We start from the raw sequence: 25,613 nt of genomic DNA on the forward strand, positions 1-25,613 counted from the left end.
AATTTTCTGGTGTTTAGTATAAAATTAGTTTTTTGGTTCTAGCTTGTGGCAGGTGGTGTGTATTTTATGAGCTTTGATTGAGTTTTGGCCAGGTCAGGAGTAAGAAAATTGTCAAAAAAAAAAAATTCCGGAAGAAGACAAATTTTTTTGCAAATAATATCTTTTTTTTTATTATAGATGGGAACATCAAGTTGGATACAAATTAATTTCAATATTTTTTAAAAACATTTTAGTCCATTATTAACTGATAAACAAATAGAAATCGACACTTATAGTCAACTCTAGCAAGAGGGATTAAAAAACAATAAGAATTTGTTTGTTTAATTTATATTCCAAGATGCTAGCCTCTAATAAAAAAGTTTTAAAGCATCCAGGATAAAAATTATGATGTAAACTTTATTGTCTTGAGTTTGAGTCCTATCTTGGTTATTAATAAGAACAACCATTAAAACTCTTATCCAGTCGATAATTCTAATCTTACAAGATTTTAGAAGATTAGTTAAGCTATGCGTAAGTTATCTCAAACACCTCGATTATAAAAAAAATAATAATAATAATTATGAGGTAAACATTCGATTTTAGTTTGGCATGAAAAGATGAATATGAAGATTGGTAAAAATGGAATGTTACATTGTCTTGGACCTAAAATAGGACTGACAGCTCTTAGAATAGCAGGTTATATTTAATAAATTAGATGAATTTATTTATAAAGTGCATCTCACTTATTAATGAAAGTAGTTAAAAATGTGATGGCTTTAATCCAATATTAAAGATGTTAGGTGCAGTGGGGACTCTTTTGTCTCTTTTTTGAAAAAGATTTCAGACGTTCTATTGTTATTGACCCTATTGAAATTGAAAGTAGAATGTTTTGTTCCAAATTGTAATGTACATAAAATCTGGTATCTCATAATACTTTATCTGCTACATTTGTTCTTGTCAAAGCTAAAAGCAATGACACCCACTACATATTTCACCCCAAAAGTCTATCAACTTTATTTCTCCTATGCACTTTTCTTCATTTTTATTACAAGCTCTTGATCTTACTTGTTAACATTAATACATAATTCAAACATATTGCCTTTGGATTCCATCTCCTCAACAGCTGCACAAAACCCCAGAAACTGACTCAAAAGAAATAGGGTGAGCTACTTAACCCAAAAAAGAAAAAAAAAAATTTGGGGTGAGCCAAATCACACTTTTTTTTTTTTTATTTGGATGGTGCAAGTTGAGTAAAGCTTACTAGCTCAGTAAAGTCGGAAATTCAAAAGAGCTATCACATAACTATGTTCATATTCCGAGGTTAAACAGTTGTACATGAAACATTACGTCCACAACTAATTCTCACAAATTTATGTTACAACCCCAACGTGGTAATTGAATTGGCATTGTCACGTCAGTTCCACCACACTTAGGCATAAAATAATTTTGACTAGACCTAAAAAACGGTTGTTCCTTCATAGGGAATGATAATTCTTTATTGAAGGAATGGTCGTTCATTCCTTATAGAACGGTTGTTCCTTATAATTGAAGAAATGGTCATACCTAATTGAAGGAATAGTTGTTTCTTCATAAGAGACGATTGTTTTTATGAAGGAAGGATCGTTTGTTTTTAGTCAAAATCATTTAATGTCTTGGATATGATGAAAGCTGACGTGACAATATTAACTCTGCTATCACGTTAGGATTGTAAGAAAATGTTGTGAGATTGAGTTGTATTTTTCAACTGAACTGTAATCAATATACTACTGTGTTGATGATTTTAATTGACTTGTTTTGTCCGAAAACATTCTGCTAATCAAATTGACTTGTTTTGTCCGAAAACATTATGCTAATCAAATTGACATTAACTTTAATTAACTAATTACTTTTGGCAAATCATAATGAATTTTAAAAGGAAGAAGCTTGCTATTGTTAAGTAGTGCGTTGATCCCAAGCTATGGAGATTATTCCTACTTGTTCTAAATTCAAATTATTGTCATCCTTTATTGACTATGTAAACCTTTCTTTCATAATTTCATGCTCTTTGCTTTTCAAAATCCGATAATTAAAATGTTTTTAATCTATCAAACTAAACAATAATATATGTTTTCAAGTGGTTCAAGTATCATAATACTATTTAAAAAAAATTAAACCAATAATTTTCTCACGATGATATTTAATGCCACTGGTGGACACTATAATAAATAATTAAACTAATAAAAAACCATATTAAAAGAAAGCGCATCAAACAAAATCTTAACAAAGATTCACATACTATTTAAAAACTGAATTCGTCTCAATGCCATGCCTCTCACGTCCTAAGAAAAAGGATACATAATCTCGGAAGAAAGATATCAACAAAAANTAACTAATTACTTTTGGCAAATCATAATGAATTTTAAAAGGAAGAAGCTTGCTATTGTTAAGTAGTGCGTTGATCCCAAGCTATGGAGATTATTCCTACTTGTTCTAAATTCAAATTATTGCCATCCTTTATTGACTATGTAAACCTTTCTTTCATAATTTCATGCTCTTTTCTTTTCAAAATCCAATAATTTAAATGTTTTTAATCTATCAAACTAAACAATAATATATGTTTTCAAGTGGTTCAAGTATCATAATACTATTTAAAAAAAAAATAAACCAATAATTTTCTCACGATGATATTTAATGCCACTGGTGGACACTATAATAAATAATTAAACTAATAAAAACCATATTAAAAGAAAGCGCATCAAACAAAATCTTAACAAAGATTCACATACTATTTAAAAACTGAATTCGTCTCAATGCCATGCCTCTCACGTCCTAAGAAAAAGGATACATAATCTCGGAAGAAAGATATCAACAAAAATTATGATGGAAAATATGACCAATTCCTTTCATATATGTGATGAGAAGATTCTGAATTTCCCGGGAAACAAACATTAATGATAAGGTAAGTCAACGGCATAATCCATCAATCAAAGAGAAGGTGGACAGCACGTGTGGTTACGGTGAGTTGTGAGTTGTGATGATGATGAAGAACACAGGCAGTGAGATATGATATGATGGTGATTTGATGAACCAGTCAAAAATCTTTTGGTTACTCACTCATTGTAACTTAGTCAAGCCACAGCTACGGATATTTTTAATTGTAAACGTTTTCCATATGCTTGTTTATTAACATTTCCAATGAACAATAGACTTATTTATGTTATGCTGAGTGAATTTTTTTTTTTGTTTCATTTTTGGTATTCAAAGTTATTTGGGTCAATTTATCCGTATTTTAACTAATTCTCCGAAACCTGAAGCTAACGGTTAGATAAACCTTTAATAATTACCTTTTATTAATAGTCGTAAGGATTTAAATTCAGAATATTTTCAATATGCCTACCTCTACCTGCAACAAAGAGCAGAAAAAAAGCGGTTGAGGATGGGCAAAGTGGGAGGATGTGGTGTCTCTGTCCGTGCAATGTAATTGAAATGCTCAACTTTAAGGGCAATAAGAACACAACCTTTGTTAAAAGTCATTTTGATTGAAATCACAATTAGTTGCGTAGTGGGATGAGTTTTGTTTTTGTAATCATTCATGTCTTTTGCTTTATGGATTTACCTTTGTTTTTTTTTTTTTTTTTTTTTCTTCTTTTGATAACCCCCCAATTCATACCAAAAAGATTTCAATTGGATGAATATGCATTATACTTTTTTGATGCTTCGCCTTTTCATACTTCATATTCTTTATTACAATATGCTGGCATCGTTAACTTTCTTAGGTTAAGTACTCGACTTGAACTACTCTTTTAATGTTTTTAATGACATTTTTTACAAACATATTTCTCATAACACATGCAATTAAAACATGTTTTTGACAACTAGAACAAGGGTTCCCTTCCGTGCGTTTGTCAAACATATTTTTTATACTATTTTTGTGTTTAACATTACTTCATTCTGTGTTTGGTCATGTCATTGACCTTTCTACTTTAAATAAGTAGTTTTGCTTTGCTTTTAATTTCTAAAACCAAAACACCTTCGAAATTGGCAACTATGGGATAGGCCCATATCCATGATCACGATTCTCTTGGGCTGCTATTTTTGTTTTATAAGAAAGTCAGGTTTTATGTGCAAATCTTGGCATGTTAAGTTGTTAACCAGGAGTGTTCAAAATTGGTTAAATATTTTCTTGAACCGGACCGGTTTTTCAATTCAAGAATTTTCTTAACCGATACTGAACCAGTTTAGGAAAAAATCAGTATTAACTGAAAAACCGATTAACCGTTTAAAAAAAACCGATTAACCGGTTTTGACCGGTTTTTCCCTTAAGACTTAAACTAATTTTTTTATTTTTTTTATTTTTCCTGATTTAAATTGTAAACATCAACAATACATATACAAATAAAAATTAAATATTCATACATATGTAAATGAGATTTAGGTTTAAGGATTTTTTTTTATATTATAATATATATATAATATTGTAAACCGGTTAATAAAACAAGTTTGCATTTTTTTCCAAACCAATAACCAAAAATGCCGTTTTTCAATTTCTATGAACCAAAACCGAACCAGCTTTTCGATTAACCAAAAATTTGGTTTGGTTACCGATTTAGTTCAGTTTTTGCATTTTTCTAAACACCCCTAATGTTAACACGTTTACAAGTTTACTCACAAATATATTTTGCAAGTCGGAGCTTGGTTTATTCAAATTGTGAATATATTTGGTCAAGTATTATATTTTGTTACATTCACAAAACTTGCAAATTTATACACTCAATACTTGTCTCCTTGGAGCATGTTATAACCTGATACTTAATTTAATTAGGAACCCCTAATGTGCTTATAATTTTTTTGCTGCATTGATACACAACTTGTCAATCCTAAATCTGTATTCTACCCACATAGAGGAGGCCAGGCAGATTGATTATTGAAATGACCAGAAACGCACTTATTAGTAACAATAAGTAATTGACATTCCTGCAAGTCAATTTTCTATCCAAATTTAGTGACAACAAAATATGAGTTTAGCATGACCCAGTCATGCAGACACCCTAAACACTATATCCAGTGGCAACAGGATTTTAAGAATAGTGTTACCATCAACAGAAAAAGTTAACATCCATCTTCATGCTGCTTTGATCCTAGGCCTCAATCTTCTAGCAATACTGTCTTGGATAGGTGTTGTGGACTGTGCTTTCTTCCTTTTCTAATAAGATATCATTAACAGCTTACTTTATGTTAGATGTTTTATCATTAACATCTGCCAACCTCTCACAATCTCGGTCTTCGCTTCCAATAGCAACAGCAGGTTTGCTCTGAAGCTTTGGACAACCATGGTTATCATCAGTAATTTGCATTTCCTTCTCTTTCTCCAATTCTTTCTCTGACAAAATGTTGCTCACAGCCTGATTAACATCCAAATTCATTTTGTTCACCGCTGTTGAATCCATGTCTTCATGGTCATTAACTTTTCTACGCCTTAATCTGCCAGCAATACTGTCCAGGTTTGGCTCAATGGCAGCACGTTTCTTTTTGGCTTTGGTGCAACTTTCCAATGGAATATTGTTGGTATAATAATGTTTTTCATCAGTGTCATTCAATTTCCTTTCTTGCTCACCTTTGACACCCTTGTCTAGGTTGTCTTCCAATTGAAACACAGAGATATTATCATTCACAGACTTTTCTTCTGAATCTGAAAAAGGCAATGATCTCTTTGTAGAAATTTGATAGTTACAAGCAGAGATCGGATTGACTTGCACTTTGTTGTGTTTTTCAATATTTACATCCTCTTTTTTCCTGTCTTCAGCTAGAAGCCCAACTGTTCCAAGCAGATTTTCATCAAACTGCGGAGAATCCTTTGATTCTGTGTTTGGAAAGGGAAGTGATCGCTTTGCAGAAACTTGATTTTCAGTTTCTGGATCCTTTTCCAAATTTGTTTGTGAGCGTCGAGTTTGAATAAGATAGTGTGCAACGGATTTGTAGCCCAGACTCGAAATCTGGATGTTGGACAAAACGGCTCAGCTAAGGTGTTTCAAAAGTAAGGATAAAGCATCTGAGAAATATCACATTCATTAAGAGAATACCTTCCTGTAAAGAGAGCCAGTAGGACACCATCCTTTATCCTGCCGGCAGAAACTACAGTTGCATATGCCACGACACGGAGGGCAAATCCAATTTGGATTCTCTTTGGCTTCAAGAATATGCTCTCCATATCTACGAATTAAAGAAAAAAAATATAGTAGTGAAAGAAAAAAAATTCACGACTTAGTACATTTATGGCATTGGGAATCAATCAATAATAGGAATACATGCTTAAAAATATGAGACATAAATATTGGGCTTCAAAATTTTATTCCATCAGTTCACCAAGCCCTATTTAAGGAATTCATAGTATTGAGATTTGAGATGCAAAGGTGCAAGACAGAAAACAAAGAAGTTATACCTCATGTACAAACAGTCTCCGCAGAACTGTCCTTGGACCTTATTGCATTGACTGCAGTGAGTACGATGACCAAGAGTTTTCTGCCTGCAAAACAGCATTCACCTTCTGGATGAGTTAAAACCAATTTTATTCATTTAGGTCAAGGGTATAGATCTCATGTACCACTAACCTTAAATTATGTAAACAGGTGTACAATATTCACACTAACAGAAATAAATGGCAACTTCTAGTATTAAACAAAGTATCTCAAATTAAATACTCCTAAAATACTATTCCACCACGCAGTTTAATAAGTCATGATCCATGTTATCAAATCACCCTATCATATCTGTTGTAAAATGTTGATAAATCTTTTTCCCACCATCGATACACATGAGTGAAGAAGGTTAGTGCACTTCTCTTTCCAAAAGCCATGGGAAATAGATTCTCAAATATGACATTCGATAAAAATATCTTCCTTACACGATTGTGGGATTTGTTGAATCTTTCCTAGCTAAGGAATAAAATAAAAGAACAATCTTTCTCTTAGAAAGAAAGAAAGAAATAGATGAATGAATTCAAAAGTTAAAATCTCTGCGACTTTTTTCTTCCTAAAAAGCCGATGTTCTTTTTCATATAAATTCTATAGTTTGTGTTTTGAATTTTCACTACGACCCATTTTAGTAAAATATATCTATGACTTAGTTGTAATAAAAGTACTTAAAACCTTAGGAACCTCAAAAAATTGTTAACCATAAACAATCAGAGATTTGGAAATATGGCAAACTAATGAATCAATTTGTCATCAATAATTCTCTTTCTTCTAAAGCAACCTTAGCAATTTTTATACTTCAGATCATTAGTAGCATATAAGGCTGTCAAAAGTATACTTCAGATCATTAGTAGCATATAAGGCTGTCAAAAGTCAAATTTAACAAGGTTAAAATATGTTTGCACAACTTTTTCAATATTTTTCTTGTTACAGAAAGCATATTTTTAATAAGCTTCAAAGCACTGAATCCACAAATAACATCGTCAATTTTTAGCACAGAGCAGTAAACCAGACCTGCATTGATGGCAAGTTTTTCCTTTCACTGCATCATAAATTCTCCTTCCATCTCCTCCATACCCATCCACGAAACATGTCCACCTTCTCTCAGTGTTACCCAACAGTTTCTCATGCTCTTCTGTATAAACCTCTGGCTTTGGACCCTCTCTTAACTTAACATCCTCGTCCTCCAAACTCTTATCCTTCTTGGACAACACCACTTCAGAGTAGCTAATCGGTGTCACATTTTGCAACCTAAACCACCCACAACAGAAACAGAAAAAAGTAATAAATACCATTGAAAGCCAGTCAATCGGCAAAACTATAATATCATTTGTTTTGTCGCTAATATAACCAAATAAGAAAAACCAAAAAACCTATTATTTTGTTTTCAAAAATTTTGTCTTCCAACTGTTTCAACATTTAAACCCAAAAATAGAAAACATTGAAGGAACCAAACATGAAAATGAAGTGAAAGATAGTGAGATGAGTAATAAAGTGACCTGGAAGAACGACGGACGGGTCCAGTGTTTCGCGGTGAATGAGAGATAGTCGTGTTTCTGGGTGTACGTTTAGGAGTAGTAAGAGACTTGAGCTTGAGAGAGAGGTCACCAAGGCCAAGCTTTTGCATCTTTTGGAGGTTCTCTTTGATTCTCTGATCCCTCGACTGTTCATAGAGTGAGATAGCAGGGGGGTTTTGGCCATCGGCGTGGTGGGTTTGAGGGTGTTTATTCATCGCTGCGTTTATGAGATTTCACTCCCACTTTCTCCTTCTCTTGCTGTTGTTTGGTGTTTATCTAACGGTCGAGTTTTTCAACTTAAATAAGGAGCAGGGGCCTGGTCATTTGGTTATGGAAACGCCACCAACATTCGGAGGAAGGACAGGGACAAACTGGAAAGTTGCATTGGGTTCTGTAAATTACTGTAATTGCCATTCCTATTAACCAAACCAAACAGACCTTCAATTTCATTTGGATCGAAAAAATTCAAATTTTATTTAGGACCCTTCAGCCCCCTAATATATTGCTAACCACAAGATGACCCAGCAACTATCAGAAACTATTAGAAACCCCCTTACCAAATTACCAATACAATGAATTCGGGCAAATTTAAGAAATAATTATTTATGATGACCCTATGTTAAGAATCCAACTAAAAAAATAACTCATCTCTAATTGTCTTTGTAAGTAAGAGTGTAAGACCTTTGATGCAAATTCTGAATGATTTTGCCCTTCTCCTTCAAATCACTTCACTTTATTTCTTCCTTTCTCCTCTTTTTTTCTTTCTTAGTGATATCATGTTTGTATGCGTTTTTAATATAAGTGAAATATTGCATATACAGGGGAAAAAGAAAAATAAAACTCACTTTTTAACACTTGAATCAGAAAAACTGATTTTCTAGAAAAATTGCAAAAGCTCGAGTCACTCAAATTCAGTCGCTTGAGTCACTCGAATTCGGTCGCTCGAGTCTAGTTGCTCAAGTGGAGTATAAGGATATTAACCTATTGTACAAGCGTGCGATGTTAGAGCGATTAGACTCGAGTAAATGGACTTGAACGACTCGAGTTTATTCAATTTTGCTCAAATTTGTTCATCAGTTTTCCAAAAAAGTGAATTTTCAACCCAATTTGAATTAACACAATTTTTTTTTTGTTTTTTATATACTAAACATATTTTTGACATTTCATATACCTTTTAAAACTAAATTCTTTCAAAAAAAATCTCCCAAAAAACCAATGTTATTCCTGTGATTTAGTGGGAAAGGTAGAGATAGAAGTTGGTTGTTTTTTGGAACTTTTTTAAAGGGCACCATGTTAGATGTGTACTTGTATTTATATAAAAAAAAATGGATGATGTGAGTGGTGAAAAATGGGGTTTGTACTCAAGAACGTTTATTTTAATTGGGCATTCACAGATGTGCGAGAGAGAATAATCCGAAAAAAAAAAAAACATACTTTTTTAAAAAAGAACAAAACTCTAACAGGAAGGAGGTTTCGAATAGTTTGTATAATTATTAAAGCGTTTTCGATTTGAACGTCTCCGACAAAAGAGATAATAAGTACACATTCTAGTTGACCGAGCCTAATTTGAATATGTTTGTTCTGAAGGAAAGATATCCATGGGACGGTTCGCCCTATTCCGATATTCACAGTCAAGAAGAATAAGTATCGATTCTCTTTCGGATAGGTCGAAGGAAGGATGGAATGCCAGCAGGCGTCTGTTGGGCTCATTTCCAGACTTGTTTGTAAGAGTTTTCTTGGGCAGTTGGGCTTTGTCATATTGCTTTATATGGTTACTTTTTTGGGCTTTTATCGGGTAACCTCACCATTGTCACATCAACTTATATCAACTTCCAGCCCAATTCCATTCTATTCTATGTCTCTAACTCTCTATGATTTTAATTGTGACAGAAATCTAGGGCTATGAGATTTCACATCCACCAATTTATCTATTTAAAATTAATGATTTTATTATCGAAATTCAATACTTCAAATTTGAACTTCATTTTATTGCTTCAATTTGGCTATGATGTCCCTTAATACTGTCGGGTTTAACTTAATATTAAATTGATCTTGTTCTGATAATTTATTTATTGAAATGAAGACTGCTAATTTGATGTTATATGATACGGGGAAGGTGCTTAGAACGAGATAGTGGTAAGAATTTGTTCAGTGTTTTTCAACTACTAGACCCAAAGCCACCATGTTCTCTTAGAAGCCAGAGCATTCTCAAATCTAAATTCAGCTTTACCAGTACGTCACGATGATTGATTTAAAGCACTCTACTTGTTCCAAAAAATTATAATAAAAAGACTTTGTAACTTATGTATTAAAGGGCTTTCTTTGACCTTGTGACACATTTGCTTATTGCAAAAGCAAAATCCACAAGTTCATAACACGTTGAGAAAATACACAATGTTGATGAACTACCACATGGAAATTCTATCAGCAATTAGTCCTATCTGGGTCAAACCAAACGCACCTCATTAAACACAAGCTTACAAGTTTTATCCATGGATTCTCTTTTTGTTTCTATTTGCGAGGAGCAAAGTATTTATACACCAGAAAACTAACATGTTCACAAGGGTTTTTTTTTTTTATTTTTTTTTATTTCATAACCAAATCCAATACAGAAGCTAGCCTAGACATGAATATGAAATATTACAAGGCGGCCTTGGTTCTTTTCTTCGTCAGCTTGAGCTATTTGACAGAAGCAGCTAATGATAATGGATCACTCGGGGCTTCTTTTATCTTTGGTGATTCCTTAGTTGATGCTGGAAATAATAACTATTTACCAACGTTATCTAAGGCAAATATTCGTCCTAATGGAATTGATTTTAAAGCATCTAATGGAAACCCTACTGGCAGGTATACCAATGGAAGAACCATTGGTGATATTATAGGTAAGCTCTTAATTAAATATCAAGAAAACATGTTATTATTCGAGTTTTCCTTGTTTGTATTTAATTCATTTATTATTGTTTTCACTTTCCAGGAGAAGAACTGGGACAACCAAACTATGCGGTTCCCTTTTTGGCTCCAAATTCCACTGGAAAAGCTATATTATATGGTGTGAATTATGCCTCGGGAGGAGGAGGGATCATGAATGCAACTGGAAGAATATTTGTCTGCACTTCATTCTATATAATATTATCATTTTTACTTCATTCTATATATGACGTGATGAACTTCCTATTTTCGTAATCTAATAATAATGTTATACCTTATATATGTTGCAGGTTAATAGGGTAGGAATGGATATCCAGGTTGATTATTTCAATATCACGAGAAAACAGTTTGATAAATTATTGGGTCCAAGCAAGGCAAGAGATTATATTATGAAGAAATCCATCTTCTCTATCACAATTGGAGCAAATGATTTTCTAAACAATTATCTTCTCCCAGTTCTTTCTATCGGAGCTAGAATATCTCAAAGCCCAGATGGTTTTATTGACGACATGATCGATCACTTAAAGATTCAACTTACAGTAAGTAGATGAAACCAATCTCTCTTATTAAATTTTTCGATCTTTTATTAATTTAGTCCTGCTGGTGATGGTCATAATTGATATATTGTTGATGACAGAGGCTTTACCAAATGGATGCTCGGAAGTTTGTGATAGGAAACGTTGGTCCAATAGGTTGCATACCTTATCAAAAGACCATAAACCAACTGAACGAAAATGAATGTGTCGATTTGGCTAATAAGCTAGCGTTACAGTACAATGGCAGGTTGAAGGATCTACTCAAAGAACTAAACAAAAAACTCCCTGGATCCACATTTGTTCATGCCAATGTTTATGATCTCGTTATGGAACTTATCACAAATTACAAAACTTACGGTAAGTCCATCATGCCCATCAAAATAAAGACATGCTGCACTTTTCATTCAACATTTTGTGAAGTTAATAATAATGACAGTGGTTAAAAATGAATGCGGTTGATGCAGGATTTACAACATCAAGTAAAGCTTGTTGTGGAAATGGGGGGCAATTTGCAGGGATAATTCCTTGTGGACCAACGTCTAGTCTGTGTGAAGATCGGTCCAAGCACGTATTCTGGGACCCTTATCATCCAAGTGAAGCCGCTAATGTTATTGTTGCAAAACAACTCCTCGATGGAGACAAAAAATACATATCCCCTGTCAATCTTCGACAGCTTCGAGATATCTAGTTGTGATCATAATGTAACTAATGTTGTGCGCATTATGTTCCTCTCTCCTGCTTGCTTCTTCCAGAAGTGACATCGTTTTAATTAATTGAACTACCTTTTATTACTGTGGGGGATTTATTTTTTACGTTTTGTTTTGTCTGTTTATTTCAAGTTTCTAATGAGTTTTGAGTTGAATTTTTTGTTTAAAGAATTTAATCAAATTCGAGCTGTTAAATTTAATATAGGTGGTGGTAGTTGATCCGCTTAGATTATTACAAAAATGAATTCCACACGAATGCTTTTTACTTGTTCAAGTGCAACTGTCAAAGAGGGTATGCTGCTTAAGGCTTAATTAAATTGACCACACGAATACTATATAGATTGATCTAAAATCTAGCTAACTCAGAGACTTTAAGAATTTGCTATTTCTACCAATAATTCTTTTAAAATGTTATTATTATGAATAAATTTTATGTTGCATAGTGGCGATCTGTCTCATTTTAACTAGACAGAATAATAACATATTTAAATAAGAGCATCACCAATTTATAGTAGAGGACAGGGCTACGCGAAAAGGTTCAAGAGTTCTCTTCTTTAGCAATACTAAATTGATAAATGAATTTCACAAATTTTTTCTCTCTCAGTAACATAACGTGACATTTCCAACACACCTCTAGACAACGTTAGTAATAGAGAAAATTCATTAGAAAATAAACATTAGTTCCCACATTAGATTTATAAGATTCGTTTTATCAGCCTATCTATATTAAAAAAATAAAATAAAACAAAATATAGAACTTTTGAATTTTAAATAGAGTAGTTCTATTAGCTCTCCGCTTTTTATCTTATTAGACCTCATTTCTAAATTCATCACATTAAAATTTTGAAGTATATATAAATATCTAAAGAAACCCCACCTATTTCCAATATAACCCTTTTATTTGTATTTCCCCTGCAAATCTTATTCCTTATCAATTATATATTCTTCATCTCTATCTCTCAATATCAATTCTTGCTTTTAATTTGAAACATTATAGGATTTGAACTTCTTTCTTTTAACGGATATGTTATTAAGATTATCAACAGTCAACATAAAAACCTTCATATAAAACTTTCTCTTGTATAATAGAAGAAAAAAAAAAAAACTAAAACTAAAACAAAATAAGAAGAACAACGAGGATTAGGGTTTATATTAGAGTTTATGATTAAAAGAGACAAAAGAAATTTTTTAGATTAATAGTACAAAGGTTAACATGTAAAGTTAATAAAAAGAATTTATACCCTCTTTAGTAATTTTCTTATGCAGGATAGTATTGTAATTAAATAAAAAAAATAAAGAGGAATCTACTGAGATAAAATACATAAAATTCGGGAGATCAATAGCATAACTCTTTTAAATAAAGAGTTAATGACCTTTTTTTCACCCAAATAATAGTTTAATTACATTCATCTACAAACTTTTAAAATACCTTTTATTATCCAAATTTATATTCTGACAACGAATAGAGAGTAAAATCAATCGAAGCTATTAGAGCTTTTGAAGAAGGAAGACCGATGAGTCTTTTTGTGGTAGAATGTTGGGTTTTGTTAGTTAGGATTGATCGAAATTTAACTTGAGAAGGCAGCTATGCAAACCCTAATCGTTAGATTGCTGACGATTGACGGGAGTAGGGTTTGAGAGGTTTTGGTCAGTGATGATAGGAAAAGAGAATGGTAGTAGTGTAGGGTCGCAACGATGTCGGAATCGAAAACGGAATATAAATTTAGGTTGTAAAATAGTATTTTAAAAATTTATAGGTGAGAAAATATCATCAAATCATTATTTGAGTGGAAAAAATTCGCTTACTCTTAAATAAATGACAAAATTCGTAGGAAACTTTACGGGACAATACCTATATTATTGTTTTAGAAATAAAAATTGGATTTGAAGCAGTTGGTGTATAAGCAAAAGTAAAATGTGGAGCAGTAAATTTGATGTGGACAGAGAGAGTGAAATTACTTGAAAGATTGAAGTAATAATAGCAATAAAAGATGAAGACCATGGAATTGGAATTAAATAGATAAAAGTAGAGATATCTGCGTCTGTGAAGGAATCAGAATGAAGAAGCAACAGGAAAAAGCTAAAAAGAAAAGACTGAAAAGAAGTGATAAGAGAGATGGCCAGAGGATGGAATGGAGGAGGCAATTATGTCAGTAGAAGCCAGAAGGAAGAAGCGGAAGAGGTTTGAGGATATGTGTGTTAATGAAAATGAAACATGATAAAGTGGCGGAGACACTTGGATTGCTACTGAACCCATCCATCGCGTGCCGCCTGACACCACCCTTCTTTGCCTGACGCTTGCCTCTGTCTATTTCCACGACCCCACCTTTTAATCTAAGGTTGGACTCTTTTTTTGGTTTTACTCTCTCTACTCATGCAATTCTTCTCACATGAATAACTTCTGTTCCTCGCATTTTTTCTTTCAATTTATTTTTTACAGTAAATCTCATCATTATTATATTTGGCCTATCTTTTTATAGTCTAATAGTATTTTTGAATGCATTAACCAAGAGATTATGAGTTTTTGAGTTACTTCTCAATTGTTAATAGAAATAATAATCATTTAAACTCTTATCCAACCTACAATTTTTGGGTTTTAAGAAATTAATTGAGGTACGCTGGCCTGTCCCAACACCCCTTGCCATCATTAACTTCTCCATTCGTGTGTGATGAAAAGAATGATATTGCAAAAACAATGATGTGCAGTGTAGGTGATGAAGAGAATGAGTGGTTAAAATAAGACATTTGAATGAGTGGACCTTATGATGGTTTGTGTGCAATGCATGGACTGTAATAAGTCGCATATTTTATACAAGTTTTTAACTTAATTATAAGAGAAAATCTTCCATTTTCTTCATTTAAACCTGATGTTTCAATTATTTTCATAATTTATGTTGAAAAAATATTAAACTCTACCCGTGAAATTTTAGTTTTTCTCATGTGCGATTGAAAAAAGAAATAGGTTAATTTGTCGGTTTATACCCTGTTAATTGGTGATCAATTAATTACACATAAAAGTCTTACTGAAATGAAAGGAGACGTGGATTTATCATTTGTCAATTATAAAGGAAAAATCAAGCCTCAAGCCACCAATCCAAATTCTTTGTACACATTGTGACTCCAGCAAATCCACAATATCAATACGCATGGTTTGACTCTTCTCCTTTAGATGATGAAGACAAGTAAATTGAAAACCATAACCTAACACATTTCAGATTTCAATTCATTAAAATCAAATTCAATCCATTCAAAGTGAACAGTGGACATTAAGTGGTGATCGGTGAAGCAGGAGAAAAAGAAATAAACGGTGGAGATGAAGTTATAAACTGGTGATTTTGTTTAAAAGAAAGCCAAACAGTATGTAAGATAATGTGAACAGTAAGCGGGAAATCCGGAAAGAGATTAGAGGAGTGTACGGAGGAGGAATCTGATGCGGACATGACGCGTCCGAAATCAGAGGGAAGACCAATAATTGTAGCCCACGCTGTCCGACATTCATGATTCTGTCGGTCCTGTCTCACCCACTATCAATCCTCCTCAATCTCTATCCTCCTCTTTCACGCTACATACCAAAACTTTTTGCTTTGCCGCTTCTCTCTTTCAAACATAACCAATGCCTCCGCCTGCTACCTCCACCTGCAACTTTCATGTCAAAAATGTTTCAGAACATAATTCCATGAGAGGGATACAAATACCATACCAACCCACAAAGTCGTAATTGTTTATCTAATCAGTCTTTGCGAAAACGATACTTTTGTAGACTAAATGACGGTGAAAAAGACACCAGCGACAATCATTTCAATTATTTTTTCTTCTTGTATGACTATGATATTCTTATCTTATAGGACAGAAAATTTTGTGACCTATACCTTTAGCTTATTAGGTTCATGCATGCATAACATAACGCCGCCTATATTATCTGCTCTCTCTTTAAAGATGTATAAAATAATTTAAAAGTTGGATAATGGAATGATATAGATTATAATTTTATAGAAGACTTGTTTTAAGACATTAGACTCATATTGACTTAACTAAAACGACAATGCAAATACATGCCGCCTATAACTTAAATCATTTTTAGAGAATCAAATACTCTTAATTATGTCGGATGACTTAACACGTTTGTTTCTAAATTAATATTTTATTACAATCTATGTTTTGATCTCTATAATAATTGTTACGTACTGCAACTACAACCATTTATATAAAGAAATGGAAGACAAGACATTACAGTTGTTTATTAAATAGAGTAAACGACTTTTTTCAAAAGTTTTAAAATATCATTATCTTAATTAATGTTTTATGGGGTTCAATAATCCGTAAAAAATTAGGTGTTAGAGTAAAAAGAATTTTGTAGATATGAGACCGAAAATTCAAATAGTAATGATAGAGATAATTTTTGTTATCGAAATTGGTCAGAATCAATTTTAGGTAATAAAAGAATATTAATTTTGAATGAAAAAAAATGATATTTTAAATTTTTTTAGGTGAGACTGTGTTATTAGGTGGAAAAAAATCCTTTACAGTTTACTCTTATTAAATACATGAAAATTAACAGTTCCAAGAAGGGACATCCTATTACTATGTATGTACACAAATAAGAGGTTCAATAAACATATTGTCAGCATTATTGAAACGTAGCTAGTACATACCTATAGCTCGATTTAATAAGACTCTTTATCTTATTATCATCGATATAAGATAAGAATCTAGAAAGTGTTGTTTGTTGTATTATTAATTACATTATAAGATTAAATTAAATGAAAAAAAATAAAAAATGATTAAATTTTGTTCCCTCCTATTCTTTTTCAAGTGTAAATTAATAATAATATTACATCATAACAGGAAGAAGAAATGAAATACAAAGGAAACAGGGTCAGGATCAGGGTCCCACGTTTGACTATTCATACTAGGGGTGCTCCCTCCACTTAATAAATAAATAAAACGCAAGCCGCATACCTAGCTGAGTAGAGCCGACTCAAAACAGTGGTAAAACAGAGCGAGCCATAGCCCGCCCGCGCCCCTCTTCTAGCCGACTGAAATGTCGTGCCTAAGACAGCCTAACAGAACACTGTAAAAAGCCTGTTCACTCTCTGCTCATATAGTCATATACGCCTCAGAACATGCTTCACTCTCCTTCCCTTCCCACATTCTCTCTCTTTCTCTCTCCATAAATCTCATTCTCTCTTCATTCTCTTCTTTCACCAACTTCTTCTCAATAAAAAACAAAAAAAAAAAAAAAAAAAAAAAAAATATCATTAGAAATGCCATCAGACTCCGGTCAAAACAACAACGTCAATGCGACCTTCAGCAACACCCCCAGCAGGAGAGTAGCCAAGAACGCTGCAGTTCCACTTCCACCGGAACAAGAGCAACTTCCATGTCCACGTTGTGACTCTACTAACACCAAGTTCTGTTACTACAACAACTACAACTTCTCTCAGCCACGTCACTTCTGTAAGGCTTGCCGCCGTTACTGGACCCAAGGTGGGACTCTACGTGACATCCCTGTTGGTGGCGGCACCCGCAAGAACGCTAAACGCTCTCGTACCACCGCCAACGCTGTTTCTTCCATCATCACCGCCAATGCCCTCGCACAGGATTATCCTTTGACTTCCACTCCTATTCTGTTGCCGTTCGGGGGAAATCATCCGCAGTTTTGTGGGGGTGACGTTAAGGGTTCCGGGAGTTTTACTTCTTTGTTAAACACTCAGGCACCTGGGTTTCTGGCTTTGGGTGGGTTTGGTCTTGGGCTGGGCTCTGGGATTGTTGGGGATGTGGGCTTTGGTGGGCTTGGGAGAGGAATCTGGGGTTTTACTGGTGTGGGAGAGGCTGGTAGTGGTGCTACTGTTGCCACAGCTAATATTGGTGGTGGTACTGGTACTGGTACTGGTGGTGCAACTGGAGTTGGAAACACTTGGCAGTATGAGAGTGGAGAAACTACTAACGGGTTTGTTGGTGCTGATTGCTTTGCTTGGCCTGATCTAGCAATTTCTACCCCTGGAAATGGTCTCAAGTGATGTCTTCTTCTGTAATATTACTTAGTTTTTCTTCTTTTTTAGTTGGAATATGTTTAGTTAATTAGTGAGTGAAGGGTAAACTAGGACTTAAATTGAAAGAAAGGAACTATATGACTTTTTCTCTTTTTAATTATTCTTCTTCTTCTTTGTGACTGTATGCCATGTGGTTTGGTTGTTTGTACCATTTTTGTGCAGTGGACATGGCAAGTACTAATCAGTGTGTTCTTCTCTCTCGGTGCTTGAATATCAAACATCTTTTATTGATAGTTTCCTTAAACATCACACCTTCTTCAATGGTAAATGTTTTTCTCAGTCAGCCAGTTAGCATAACTGGAGTTTTGTATACTCATGGAAAAAAATCACTAATAATCAGAATGATCATGGAACAACCTCATTCCAACTAAAAGCTTTTCACTTTGCTAGAGACACTAAGGAGCAACGTCTCAAGTAAAATTTTAATCTCTATTCACTACTTTGATTTTGTGTTCAAATGCATTGTTGTGTGACTCACTGACATGGCAGGTTCGCTGCTTTGTAATCGTTGAATCTTTCCTTAGTAATGATAGTTATTCTACTTTATTTTTCTGACCCTTTTTGGGATTACAGGGGAATACCCCATTTCTGGCTCTCTGTAAAACAAGTATTATTTGTCTGGTTAGTGGTAAACTTTCACCGTGTGTATATATTTACAATATGCCCAACTGTTGATTCAGCTGAGTTTGTTCACTGCCAACTACTAATTTTTGTTGTGCGAAAGGAGACCTCAGAAACTGTTGTATTTTGAATTTTCTGTTGCCAGTTTACAGAAAATTGACAACTGGTTGCCATAAGATCAAAATTCTCAAGCCCAACTTTCAAGTTCTATGTCTTCTTGTCAAATCAAATCTAAGGATTCTCTGATTGAATGGGGTTTTAAAGCTTCTAGATACATTTAGTAATTATTCTTATTAATAGTAAGAAATAAATTGAATATATAACCTATTTAATAATATATTCAAGAGTTTTAATTGATCTTTGGACTAGTAAGTAATTGTTAATCACAAATAAATTTATGTGCTGCCATGAATATGATTCTATATAATTAATTAAGTGTCGGTTTTATAGTGTAAATTGGGCTAATATATGAGCTGTAGATCAAGTCGCAGCTCGTGGAAAGTCCAAAAAGTTTACTGAAATTGTATTTTTATCCTTAATCTGAATGCATTGGGAAAGTCGGTTAGAATGATCAAATGAAACTGGTTATAACTAAATGGTGAGACTACATCAAAACCAAAGAAGAGTTTTGAGTTCTTTTCTTGGAAGCCTAAGGCAGTTTTGATTCTAAGGGGCGGCCCAAAAAATGAATAATAAACCTTTTTTATTTTTTTATTATTTGAGGTGTTTGAATCAATTTACATATATCTCAATTAGTCCTCTGAATCCTGAAGTTAACAGGTAAATAAACCTTTAGTGACTACTCATTATTGATATAGTTGTGGAGATAGATCAAAAAATCAAACTAAAAACCTTTTAAATAATAAATTTAAAAATTTCAAACGAATGACCAAACTACCTAACTAGTTGAACAACAAATTTCAGAATATAAATATTATACTGCATGTTTGGCTTAATATTTTCACCCCTATTCTGGATCCTATTCTCCAAATAATGTTTGGCACACTATTCCAGAAATATTACCCTATTTTTTTAATTACATTTTAACCCCATAAGGTTATTAATTTCACTAAATACCCCCTGAAAAAAAGTTTAAAAATTAACAAAAACACCCCCATCAACCCAACTTGTCAGATTTCGGCAACCACCGTCGGTGATAGCTGGAATCTGTACAAACGGCCTAACTTTCGACCAGAAATGGCCGGAAGTTCACCGCTGTGGTCTTTTCCGGCCAGATCCACCACGGATCTGGCCGTCAGCGACGGCCAAAGAAATGGCCGTTAGCGAAGGTCAACGACGGCCACAGCTTTGGCCGTCGTTGACGGCCAAAGATGGCCCTCGTTTGGCCTTTTCCGGCCGTCGACGGCCATAACAGACCGTAGATCTGGCCTTTTCCGGCCAGATCCACCATGGATCTGGCCGGAAAAGGCCATAACGACGTGTTACGGCACAGATCCGACTGGTCTGTGCCGTAACGAAATTTTTCGGCCAGATTCCGGCGGTGGTGGCCGGAATCTGACACTGCAGGTGGTGGGGGTGTTTTTGTCATTTTATATGTTAGGGTATTTAGTTAAATTAGTAAACCTTAGGGCTTTTTCACAAATTTTTAAAATTTACCTCGTAATACTCCCCTATCCAATAACCCAATACTATCCCTAAAATCCTATCCAAAATACTAAACCAAACGCACCCATAATATTTTTAAAAATACCACATAAACTCCAAATTTTTCTTTTTAATTCCAAATTATGTAGAATTCAATGTTTAAGCTAATTACAATATTTTAGTGGATCCCGATGAAGATCCGCCCATTTTCTTTTATTTTCAGATTTTTGTTTTTTTTCAATTTGTTTTCGAGCTGTAAATTTAAAAATATTTGGGACTAAATGAAACATCATTAATTGTAGGGTTTTAGTTGAAATAACGTGGACAAAAACAGAAGGTAAATTACCAAAAAAGTCTCATAATTTCCCTTATTACATGTCACCCCTTCAAAACAAGCTTCCCGTTCCCAAACAATGACGAAAGGCGGGTTTTAACTTTTAAAGAGGGTTTTTCAATCGCTTCCCCAATTCAAAGCCCTACTGTGATTTGAGAAAACTGAAAACAAAATGGCGTTTTCAATGTTTTCAACCCCACAACAACAACAACCTCAGTCACTCTTTCAGCCGCAGCAGCAACAACCTTTTCAAAGTAGCCCCTTTTTTTCGCCGCAACAGCCGCAACAACAGCAGCAGCAACTATTTCCGCAGCAACAACAACAGTCACTACAACAGCAGCAGCAGCAGCAACAACAGCAGCAACAACAACAGCAGCAGCAGCAATTGTTTCTTTTTACCAACGACAAGTCTCCGGCGAGCTATGGTACCAAATGGGCGGATCTTCATCCGGATTCACAAAAGTTCTTACTTCAGATCGAGTGCGTTTTCTTTTTCCACTAATATTCATTCATTTTTCTTGTTTTAATGTGAAATTAAGCAAATTGGTATGCTTAAGTTAGGGAAGTTGGTTTCTTTTTTCTTCTAAACTTTATTTGGGGTTAGGGGGCAAAAAAACATTTGTTTTCTAATACATTGTTAGCAACCGAGGTGTTTATGGTTTTATACAAGTTAAAAAAAATGTTTTTTATTTTGAGTTGAATTATTTTTAGGTTTTTTAATTAGAATAATTATTTGATAGTCTCGAGGTGATGCATGTAGGGAGCGGATTCTGGAATACAGGGATGAGAGTCAGAGGCTTGATCAATGTAGCCGCCTTTATGATTCTTCGATTTCTAATGAAGGGTTTGAGCTTGATGCCAACCATATTGTTCAAGTATGCTGCATTATTAATTCATGACAATTCATTATTTGTATTTATATCTTGATAATGTGTATTTACATGCTGTCCACCTCTTTTCACTGAACACATTAGATACATTAGACCTGCAGTCTAATTTGCAAACACTATAATTAGTTCAATAAGTCTATATCAAATTACTTTGATATGACTGTTGACTCTTGAAGATTATTTGTTGAGATCAATTGGTCTGGAAGAATACATGCTTACCTGGTGACTTTTGTACCTTAGATTGTTGTCATTTTCTATAAAACAAGAGTGTTCAACCATAATGCCTTTTTGGTTTTGAATATGGACAAACGCAGAGTTTAAGACTAAGGTTCAATGATTTAGTATTAGGGATTACCTTTCCAATCTTCTTCTTGTTCAGGTAAAGTTTTAATCTTGTGTTTATGAGCTAATCATTAAGTCATTAACGATATATTACCTCTCCCTAAGCAGCAAAAATCTCCCAATTCCCAGAGTTTTTTTTTTTATTACCTCTTTCTTGGTGTCAATGGCAGTGCTATTGCTTTTTAAATGCATTATATTAATTGTAAAGCTATACTTAATGGTTTAATAAGGGATTTTTTTATTTTATTTTATTTTTCTAAAGGAACTTGGGGGAATCAGCACTTCCATGGAACGACAGAAAGCTCAGCTGCAAGAGTTGATGGCTTCTGTGAAAGATATGTTACGGAACACAGAGGTAGCTGTTCGTTCTTTCCTTATGGTACGCCCAAGGTTTCTTCATCCTAAATCAGGAGGTGCTTCTAGTGCTACCACACCATTCCAGACTCCTGGAGCAGCACCATCACCAGCACCAGCACCAGCGCCAGCGCCAAGTTCCACTGGCCAATCAACAGCTACCTCAGTGGTGCCTGTTTTTGACTTTTATTGTGGACTTCCAAGGAAACCATCTCCTTTTTTGCAGCAAACTGTTGCCAGATTTGAGAAATATCTGTGTGAGTGCCGCCAATGGATTGAAGAGTTAGAGCAATTGCTCCTATTAGATTCTGACCGGAACTCTTCCAACCCTGGATCATCTTTATTGCATTCCCTTCCAATGGTGATGTCAAATGTGCACAGCTTTTTTGTTCATGTGGCTTCCAAGGTAAAAGACAATAGTGTCCCTAATTCTCATTAGCTAAGAATGGCTTATACTCATTTGTACTTTCACAGCCTATAATATTGTAAGGGACCTATATGCTACACCAACCTAGAATTATTTAAAATGCTTCAACGTGAGGGACAAAAGCTTAATTGTCGAGAACAAAATACTTTTTGATATCTAAGGTTGGTATTAAGAGTTTGATGAATCAAATTGAGTTCTTTTTATCAGCCATTGTGCTGGATAACTCTATTTTGGGAGAGATTGTTTTATGGAATATTGGTTGGCTGTATACCTCTTTTATTTGAAATCTTAAACTAATGAAGTTAACACCTTGAGAAAGTGTTGTAATCCCTTGAAAAATACTGCTAAAGGACTGTATATTTCTAGTGTATAAAAAATTATTTGGTTAGTGGTTCAAATATATGCCAAATTTTTCACACAAACAAAAGATGCTGCCATTTTATGGCTCATATCATTACTTACTGCTTTTGTAGATTGAGCTTCCTTAACAGATTATGTGGTTTCAGCTTGTTTGGGTTAGGTGTGCAATTTTACTCTTGATTTGTAATCTATTATATTTTGTATTTTCTTTAGGTGGAAAGCATTCATCAGTATGTTGAAACTATGAAAACAGCTTATCTTGCTGATCAGCGTCGCCGAGGAGATTTTAATGACCCTTTTCTTGAGGCTGATCGACGAGAAACAGCCAAACAAGAAGCTGCTGCTAAGAGGGTACATCCAACTTTGCATTTACCTACAAATTTACAACCATCAACACAAGTGGTAGGGTTGCTTACAAGTACAATGCCTGGGGCATCAATTGCTCCACAGACATCACCAGCAGCTTCATCAGGGGGTGGGTTCTCTCATTTTGTTACGCCGGCCTCTACTTCAGCTTCCTCTATGTCGTCTTCTCTGTTTGCAACACCTCAGATATCAACATCTCTATTTGCTGCTTCTCCATTTTCCAAACCTCCTGCTCCATCTACCACCGCTGCTGGAGGTTCTCTTTCTTCAACGCTGTTTGCTTCAGATATTTTTTTATCATATAGTCTTCTATTGAAGTCTCTTACATTTAAATCAGCATTTTTTTTTTTCTCTGTGTTAAAAAATAAAGCATTGTTCTCAAAGGCTAGGGGTTACTGCTGAATCTCAGCTGACTGTGTTGAAGAAGTCTGTTTGGATAGATCATATTCTGTTGATATCAGAAAATTAGCATCCTATGTCTAGTCCCCTTTAACATTAAAGGTTAAAAAGAAAAAGATATCTGAAAACTACAAAAGTAGGTGTGTTTGGGACAGCACTAAATTTGGCAACCATTGTTTAAATTGGAAGAGGATTGAAATTTTGTGCAGCAAAAAAGTGTAAGATGTTCTCCAAGAGTTATATATCCGTTGCTTTTTGTTGTTTTTATCTGAATTTGAACAACCTTAGGGTACTTACCACCTGGTTACTTTAGGAATTTGATTTTGCCAGCTGGCTTGTGAAATACTGAAATCCCAAATATCTTGAGTTTTGATTTTACTTATGATGTGAGCCATTTGTTTAGTTGTTGAAACTGACAATGACATATTAAATCAATACTTTAAAGATACTGTCATTAAAGTTTTACTTGCACGAAGGAAAATCCCCATACGTCATGTTAGTTGTTCTCACAAAGTACTACTGTCTAATATCTGCATGAGAGAAAGACTTAATCTACCCTGAGCTTTTGGTTCATTAGGTCAAGATCCTCACCTTTCAAATGTTAGGAAATACCCCCTTCAAACTAACAACCGTTAATTAAATCCTAACTCTGAAACAACTTTTTGTTTATGCAGAGACGAAGATGCTCTTAAGGTGACATTGACCTAATTTTTCTGAAAAAATGATAGAACATAAAATATACCAGTTATGCCTTTACGTAGTTTAATGACTATTAGAATCAGGGGAGTCTATCCCAGTAGTTTAAACTTGCAGGATCTGGACCACGGTAGACCCAAACCCCAGGGTGGTAAATTTAATTATCTCGTATGTGCACAATATTATTGCTTAAAGAAAGAAGGAAAGGGTTTTTTCTGTTGAATATCAAGTGCACTTCTTAAATGGTTATACTTGTGTTGGGAACCCTTGTTAACTTTGGCAGTTAATGATAAATTTTGTCCTGTTTTGTTGTTTGATAACCAGGTGTTTCAACAGCATCTGGGGCGAGCTTTGGCACATCTGTAAGTAAACATTCACTCCCTTTTTTTTTTTTTTTTTTTTTTTTTGTGGGGGGGTGTTCAAGTTCAATTATTTATGTTTCGGTAGGAAAAAATTTTTGTATTGGACCCAGTTTTTTAGGGTTAATTTATATCTTTGCGGCTATAATGTCTGTAGATAGAAGGCAGCTACTTTCTACCAAGATTAGTCCAGACATTATCATTTTTTAACTACTGAGTTTTCTCACCTGTCTTCTTTGTCCTTGCAGAGACCATCTAGGCCCAAACCGCGAACTACCCGACGCTAATCTGTGTGGCTTCAGATTTTGAAATTAGGAGTAACACCTCTCCTGCTTAGATGATTACTTGCTTCTAAAGCAATCCATTGTTCATGTCAAATTGGCATCTATGCCCTTGGCATTGTCTTAATATCAGCTTCATTTGCTCTCAAGTTTATGGATCTGCAATGCTTAATTTTTTGAATCCAAGGGGGCTTGGGTTACTTGTGCATTGTAATGTCTTAAATATCTTCATTCCTTTGTGGATATGTTGCACAATATTGGAATGAGATCTATGTTGCTGTAATGTTGTAGAATACATTTTTAGGTGCAGTAATTGTTACCATGATGAATCTTGTAGTCGGGTATCTACCTAGATACAAAAGATGTCAAAATAAACGCTCATTAGTCAGTTTTACCTGTATTTGATTTTA

At 34.2% G+C, this 25,613-nt stretch overlaps 4 protein-coding genes across 4 annotated transcripts; 3 read left to right on the plus strand and 1 right to left on the minus strand.

Annotated features, from left to right (window-relative positions):
- Window positions 1–5,006: 5,006 nt before the first annotated feature.
- On the minus strand, window positions 5,007–8,359 carry LOC116120614. Its single transcript, XM_031406579.1, has 5 exons — window positions 7,928–8,359; window positions 7,443–7,679; window positions 6,398–6,481; window positions 6,039–6,168; window positions 5,007–5,951 (listed from the first exon to the last, which is right to left on the minus strand). The coding sequence occupies exons 1-5, from the start codon at window positions 8,158–8,160 to the stop codon at window positions 5,184–5,186; spliced, it is 1,452 nt and encodes a 483-aa protein (XP_031262439.1). The 5' UTR covers window positions 8,161–8,359; the 3' UTR covers window positions 5,007–5,183.
- A 2,140-nt stretch (window positions 8,360–10,499) lies between these two features.
- On the plus strand, window positions 10,500–12,200 carry LOC116120611 (GDSL esterase/lipase At2g23540). Its single transcript, XM_031406577.1, has 5 exons — window positions 10,500–10,827; window positions 10,920–11,050; window positions 11,164–11,412; window positions 11,511–11,766; window positions 11,874–12,200. The coding sequence occupies exons 1-5, from the start codon at window positions 10,572–10,574 to the stop codon at window positions 12,095–12,097; spliced, it is 1,116 nt and encodes a 371-aa protein (XP_031262437.1). The 5' UTR covers window positions 10,500–10,571; the 3' UTR covers window positions 12,098–12,200.
- Window positions 12,201–17,380: 5,180 nt separating this feature from the next.
- On the plus strand, window positions 17,381–18,541 carry LOC116120552 (dof zinc finger protein DOF3.4-like). The gene has a single exon (XM_031406503.1). The coding sequence runs from the start codon at window positions 17,381–17,383 to the stop codon at window positions 18,134–18,136; it is 756 nt and encodes a 251-aa protein (XP_031262363.1). The 3' UTR covers window positions 18,137–18,541.
- Window positions 18,542–20,785: 2,244 nt separating this feature from the next.
- On the plus strand, window positions 20,786–25,597 carry LOC116120513 (nuclear pore complex protein NUP58). Its single transcript, XM_031406457.1, has 6 exons — window positions 20,786–21,209; window positions 21,490–21,604; window positions 22,224–22,721; window positions 23,316–23,724; window positions 24,888–24,925; window positions 25,171–25,597. Exons 1-6 carry the CDS (start codon window positions 20,902–20,904, stop codon window positions 25,207–25,209), a joined length of 1,407 nt encoding a protein of 468 aa, XP_031262317.1. The 5' UTR covers window positions 20,786–20,901; the 3' UTR covers window positions 25,210–25,597.
- The last annotated feature ends 16 nt before the right edge of the window (window positions 25,598–25,613 follow it).

This window comes from Pistacia vera, unplaced genomic scaffold (assembly GCF_008641045.1).
Source record: "Pistacia vera cultivar Batoury unplaced genomic scaffold, PisVer_v2 Contig94, whole genome shotgun sequence".
Taxonomy (NCBI): Eukaryota; Viridiplantae; Streptophyta; class Magnoliopsida; order Sapindales; family Anacardiaceae; genus Pistacia; species Pistacia vera.